This window comes from Thunnus albacares, chromosome 24 (genome assembly GCF_914725855.1).
Source record: "Thunnus albacares chromosome 24, fThuAlb1.1, whole genome shotgun sequence".
Lineage (NCBI taxonomy): Eukaryota > Metazoa > Chordata > Actinopteri > Scombriformes > Scombridae > Thunnus > Thunnus albacares.
Window position 1 is genome coordinate 4,351,888 of NC_058129.1, and position 6,834 is coordinate 4,358,721.

The following is a 6,834-nucleotide window of genomic DNA, read 5'->3' on the forward strand; positions in this document are numbered from 1 at the left end:
TCTTTTGATCTTTGTAATATTCATTTCACTTTCCAGAATTGACCACAAATGATATAAGATTTAGTTTCTGAATCTATAACCCACTGTCCCATCTTATCTGTAAATCATTAGATCAAATTCCACAGACTGAACCTTGTCAAATTGACCTTTCAGCCATGATCTCATATACTGATGTGATCTGATTCTAGGATGTGGGATCAAATGTAAGGAGAGGCCTATGGAGCTGGTGTTTGTCATTGACAGCTCAGAGAGTGTGGGCCCAGAGAACTTTGAGATTATCAAGGACTTCGTAAATGCATTAGTGGACCGGGTCACAGTGGGCCGCAACGCTACCAGGATTGGCCTTGTGCTATACAGCCTGGAGGTGAAGCTGGTGTTCAACCTGGCCCGCTACGTAAGCAAACAAGACATCAAGCAGGCCATTAGGAATATCCCGTACATGGGAGAGGGCACCCACACGGGTACAGCCATCCGCAAAGCTACCCAGGAGGCCTTCTACAGTTCCCGTGTGGGGGTCAGCAAAGTGGCCATCGTTATTACTGACGGGCAGACGGACAAACGAGAGCCAGTGAAGCTGGATCTAGCTGTGCGAGAAGCTCACGCTGCCAATATTGAGATGTTTGCTCTGGGGATTGTGAACACTTCAGACCCGACACAGGCTGAGTTCCTCAGAGAGCTGAATCTGATTGCCTCTGACCCAGACTCAGAGCACATGTTCCTCATTGATGACTTCAACACCCTGCCAGGTAAGACTAGTGAGATCAGTGTTAGGTGGGTGTTTTTTTTTTGCTGTTACCACACACACACACACACACACACACACACACACGCTGCCTCAATACAAGAGTAGATATATCATATATGTTGTTAGATAAGTAACAACAATTTGCACTTCAGAATTGCTAAAGATGTGTTTAGGTAGTTAAGAACCAGTGTCACTGTTATATATTTTGTCCACCAGAGAGCACTGACAAGTTTATTTTCAACTGTAAAATATCCCACTCACTAGATATCTTGTTTACAAGTAAACTAAATAAATGTATTTATGTCAGATTGTTAATATCAAACTTTAAATCGTTATTAGATTTTTTAAAACTCTAAAATGTCAATATCAGTATTTGCCTCAAGATCATGTACACTAGCCTATATTTTAAATTACCATTTTCTAGAGTGTACCCTTTCATTTCTTTCAAAATAAAGCACTTTGAATTGCCTCGTTGTTGAAATGTGCTATACAAATAAATGTGCCTTGCATTAATTTCTAACCAGTACAGTTGGAAAATCAACCTGCATGGGGCTTGAAACTTGATTCAGATAGGTAATCCATCACAATAAATGTTTAGTTATTTTTACCATCATTATTATTTCCTGGTAATGATGCTATCAGCAGGGAGGGCTTTGAAAACTCTATCTAGTGTTAAAATAGAACAACTACAACATCCAAGCCTTGCAATTTGACCAGGAAACCAATTGAAACATATATGCTATGCTTTGGAAAATAATCAGCAGTAACTTTATGAATATGCAAATATGCAAAAACACAGAAACTGTCCTTTAATATTACGTTTCTTAGATATAATATGTAATACAGGTTTAAAACCAGTGTATTTTCCTGATTGTTGTCAGTTAGCTAGAAAATCTTTTTAATAGCCATGCTAGCGGCTCTGTGCTAACCTGATGATGGTGCTAGAGGAAAAATGAAAGGGCCACCAAATAATTCCAGGGCAATCCATCCAACACTTGTGGAGACATTTCATTCAAAACCACAAATGTCAACCTCATAGTGTCACTAGAAGAAAAGTTAGAAGGGTCACTAAAGTCAGTAGGCTTCATCATCAAGGGGCATGAAAGTCTGTACAAAATTTCATAGCAATCCATCCAATAGTTGTTGAGATATTGCAGTCTGGATCAAAGTGGTGGATCAAACAACATCCTTAGATCCATGCCACTAACCTGGCTAAAACAACATCTCACAGTGGGTGTTTGGACAGTCTTTAGAGACTAGTGCAGTAATGGTCAAACCGCCTTCATCCTGTATCTCACTTCTCCTCTCTGTCTCTCTGTCTCAGCTCTGGAATCCAAGTTGGTCAGCCAGTTCTGTGAGGACGAGAATGGAGCCTTGATTTATAACAGAATAACTAACGGCTATGGAAACAATGGCTACGGCGTCCACAGCAACAGGAATGGCTTCAATGGGAACAATGCCATCGGTGGCCATGGGTACCGGCCTACAACTGAGCAGGATGGCCGTCAGACTGGTATCAACACTGGCGCCAGCACTCACAGCCATGGAGGCCGGGTACAGACCACCCAGCATGGCAGCACAGGACATGTATGGAACATAAGAGTGCAAATTCACATTTATATTAGAAAAGATCAAATGTCTAATAAAGTAAACTCACCGGTTGCTGATTTTGTCACCATCAGGGAGGAGGAGGGCAACGAGTTTACACGGATATCCAGACAGAGACAAATAGGGGAACTGAGCGTGGGGACACATTTAATCGCAACGAGCCAGACTTAACTCCTTCCAGAGAAGGCTCATCTTCTTCTTCATCCACAAATATAACCACGTCTTCTTCAAGTGTATCTGTAAAGTATGAACCTGCACCACGGCCAGCTCTTCCCAAAGGTAGAGAACATCTAACCTACTCCTAAACTTTTATATTTACTATATTTTCCTCCAGAGGAAATTATTTTTAATAGCTAGAGCATGCAGGAACATGACAGAAAAAAAGAATAGAATGCCTTTATTGTCATTGCACATAGTTGTACAATGAAATTAGCTCTTCAACCACAACATATTTGATAGTAATTACAGAGAAACAAAAGCACATGAACAAATGACACATGTTTCCTTTAAATGAAGCCGACACTCCTCAGGCAATGGAAACAAAATAACTCATTGTTCTATTAAAACTGGAAAAGTAACAGTTCTTGCTGTTTATCCTTTGAAAGGCTGAGTTTCATTACAGCGTTCACAAGGCTGTTAAGTGTTTTAAAAATCTTGAAAATTGCCTAAATGCATCCTTCCTCGAAAGAGTATTGTCTGAGACACGTATTTGGCCCTTTTCAAATGACTCATTTTTAAAACTAGCTAGATTTATGAAGCAGGTGTCAGGTAGACATACTAGATGTTTTGAGATCTTAATTAGAACATGTACAGGTCAGGTGTTTCATTACCTGTCAGAATTGGACCAGCACTGGTGATATCATAATTAGTTTAAAATTATAACCATTAATAATAATTATCCATAATTAAGACTTAATAGTATAATTTTAAGCACTATGAGGACTGAGGTTTAAGGTAAGGAGGTTTAATTAGTGTTTGTCTGTAACATAATCATGTGGTCTCTGAAAGCCCATTGCTGTGATACGTGTTATGATTCTATGAAGGCAACGCTACCATAAATATATAATAAGTCTAATGGAAAATGTGTCAAGTCAGTTCATAGCACACATGTATTAATGAAACCACCAACGCACGTCTAATACCTGCCAGGTGGATATGAGGTAAGTTGGTGAAGAATGTCAGTAATGTGGTGAGACACCTGCAAATTAATCTCTCACCTTAGGCTATGAGTTACAGAAAAAAAGAATCATAGATGTATTATAAGAAAGATTTCCACCGCAGTTGTCATGTAGGCGGATATAATTGATAGACTGATGCTGCAACAGTAAAGAGATAATTGTTACTGTAAGGGCAAAATGTTCTACAATTTAATCATTTGTATTGATGCATATTTTCGTGCTAAAAGTGCAACTAGATGACTTTTTTTGTATTTGTATTATATGATATTATTAGATGACCATAGAGAGATGGCAGGAAATAAGTGTTAGGAAACCTGGGGAATGACAGTCCTCAGCTGGATGTGAAACAGGGACATTGTGGTTCATGATCTGCGCCGTGACCCATAAGACACCAGGACGCCCACACACATATCACATATTGTGTTATTTCTAAGTTCTTTCTCCAGCAGTTAGTGATGTGGTCAACTGAACTGAAAAATCAGAAATATGAAACCACTTTCTTCAATCACAGTTTTCCACACTATTCTGTGAAATTCCTCTGAATCACCTGTGTGGGGCAAACCTTATAAGTTAAAGTGTACTATGCAGGATTTTCCCAAAAAAACAATGTATAGACTCATACAAAAATAATCCCTCTCTGTGCCTCTGCCTGTATTTTCTTATTTTCTTATTATTTTTGCTGTGTTTGTGACATTTCTAGGTGTCAGCCTTTGGGCAGTGGGTGTGTATCCCCCAGCCAATAATACACATACACACATGCAGAGCAGAGAGACCATAGCAGACAGGATGGAGCATGTGCTTCAGTTGCATTCACACACAAATCCAGCAATACGGCGCTTTCCCGCAGGGTTGTGTCATTGAGCCGGGGAGGAAAGGCTCGACTTTGAGTGCTGTGTTGACAAACACCAACTGACAAATCCTGCATAGTATAACTTTAACTTCATATTACACCTCAGCTGTGTTTCAAATCACTACAGCGTTACACTGAGCTCAGAGGAATGAAAACATAAAATAACAAAGTGAATTTAAAAAAAAAGTTGTTTAATGTATTTTCTAAATCATGGCTGTGAACCCAAAAGCAGGAAGCAGGAAAAATAATTCAGTAAATGAAAACCAGAATTTAAAAACAAGATCAATGAAACCTGCAATCAAAGCTGCAGTGATGTGAGTCTGATTTGACGTCTTGGCGGGTTCAGTGGAGCCACAAATGTCACTGTACTGTTCCTAACTGCCAACAACGAACGGAAACAGGCTAGCTTTTTACAACTTTCCCATATGGCGGGGAGCTGCCAGCTCAGTAGTATTGCTAACATTGTAACCTAAAAGTTAAAATCAGAACAGCTGTTATCTGATCAGATCTATAGTGTTATTGATAAATGAGTCTTCAAGTAAGTCAGAGTCCAGTGTTTTTAGAGGGACAGTTCGGAGCAGCGTGAGGCGGTGATGGCCTGGCTCCAGCGTTATGATCAGCGCTTTGTGATTGACAGGCTCAGTAATGAGGTCATGTCGGTGAGGAGCAGGGAGGCCAATTATTTTCGGTGCACTGTGGATGGTTTTATGGAATCTGCTCCTTCCTGAGAGCGCAGTGAAGAAACAGATGTTTTCTCAGAAGTGGCTGCTTTTCAGGTGGGATTAGGGGGACAGGTCATCAAAGGAAGAGAGACGGCAAAACCGTTTTTCATGATCCTACCTTATTTTTCCCATCATATGATATTTCTTTCCGCAGAGACTGTGCCCTTGGACCCTCGCTGTGGCTTGGTTCTGGATCAGGGCACATGTCGGGACTATAACATCCGCTGGTACTACGACAAACAGGCCAATGCCTGCGCTCAGTTCTGGTACGGAGGCTGTAACGGCAACCAGAACCGATTTGACACAGAAGCAGAGTGCAAGAGGACATGTGTGATCACCACTGGTAAATTCTCACGATTTAACCCTGTCATATAAAAGTCATTTACACCTCACCTGTCAACCAGCAAATTTGTCCTTTCTTTGATTCTTTTTTTTTTTTTTTTTGCAATTTCCTCAGCTGAAATTAGGCCATAACAATGTTATTGGTTCCAAATGCTTCAGGGTATTGACTTTCTCATATGTTTTCTTTTTACAGGAGGCTGAGTGAAGGCATCTGCCATACATCTGCTGTAGATATTTTAAGGAGGGGCAGCTAATACCGGCAACTTTCCACAGGGTTATGTCAAGTTCTTGCATAATTCTCAGGCATATACACTGATGTCAGGATTTGCTTTGGATAGAAACCATTTAATTTCAATTCCCGTCTTTGTGTCCCCTCCTGTAGCACTTCTCGTAACGTTATGCTCCTCTTATTGCGGTGAAAGAGAACTTAGCCTTGATAGATACCTCCATTGTTTTTTTTAATATCATTTAACGCAGGAGATACTCCATCGCTCCTTCTCAGGAATACAGATGAGCACTCCCACAGTGTGTTTCCAGTTCCTCTGGGACACCCACACACGGGACATGATCATTTTTTTCATACATAGTCTGTGAGTGCTTCAAAGATTGTAAAAAAAAAAATCGACTGTTTGCTCAACATGAACAGTAATAACTGTAGCTATTAATTCTTTGCACACACAGTCACTGTAGGGTATGTTGGTTGCATAATCACAAGAGCCAATAACAGGCAGCAGAAATTAAGCCTCTCATCACTTATATCAATAAAATATAGTTTGTTCTTTTTTATATATATAATATGACTGATGCTCTGTAACTTCACAGAATTATTTTGTGCATTTGAATGTGCTTTTTTAGATGTTCTGAATGAAAATGTGATGTTTTGAGTTTACATTGTTTCACCTCATTCTCACCACTTAACTGTCTACATTTTGTTAAGCAGTAATCTTACTACACTGATGGACAGACACACATATACACACACTGCCCTCTACTGGGTAACACATGACGATGTCACTGAAGTTGGTGTTTCAGTACTAGATCCTGTATGAGCAGAGTTTTACTTCCTTTGTTGAGCAACTGTTATGTTATTATGTTATCCAGCTGTACTGACTGTATACTTCTATACTGTACTGTTTATTACATGATCAACATTTGATGTCATTTTTTAATAAATCTGATTTAAACTAATATAGTATGTGCAAAGGAATCACATTCATGTTAAGGGACTGTATGAAAAGTGCACACACGTTATCAGTCTGAGGGCCATTTGACAGTTAATTGAGCTGTAACAGACACTTAAAACCTAATTTATATTGGCACTTGGAACTCAGACCAAAGACAAGTTGTAACTTGCCACTACTTGCAATGTGCTAGTCTGCAAAACCTGCC

General features: G+C 39.7%; 1 protein-coding gene across 2 annotated transcripts in view; it reads left to right on the forward strand.

Annotated features, from left to right (window-relative positions):
- The window catches only part of LOC122976215 (collagen alpha-1(XXVIII) chain-like), a 47,365-nt gene extending 40,732 nt beyond the window's left edge, over positions 1-6,633 (forward strand). For both annotated transcript variants that reach the window (XM_044344554.1, XM_044344553.1), the window contains exons 32-36: positions 189-746; positions 2,070-2,332; positions 2,428-2,632; positions 5,258-5,446; positions 5,639-6,633. In XM_044344554.1, coding sequence (XP_044200489.1) covers positions 189-746; positions 2,070-2,332; positions 2,428-2,632; positions 5,258-5,446; positions 5,639-5,646 — 1,223 coding nt within the window. In that variant the 3' untranslated portion in view covers positions 5,647-6,633. The remainder of the gene's footprint in view (positions 1-188; positions 747-2,069; positions 2,333-2,427; positions 2,633-5,257; positions 5,447-5,638) is intronic.
- The last annotated feature ends 201 nt before the right edge of the window (positions 6,634-6,834 follow it).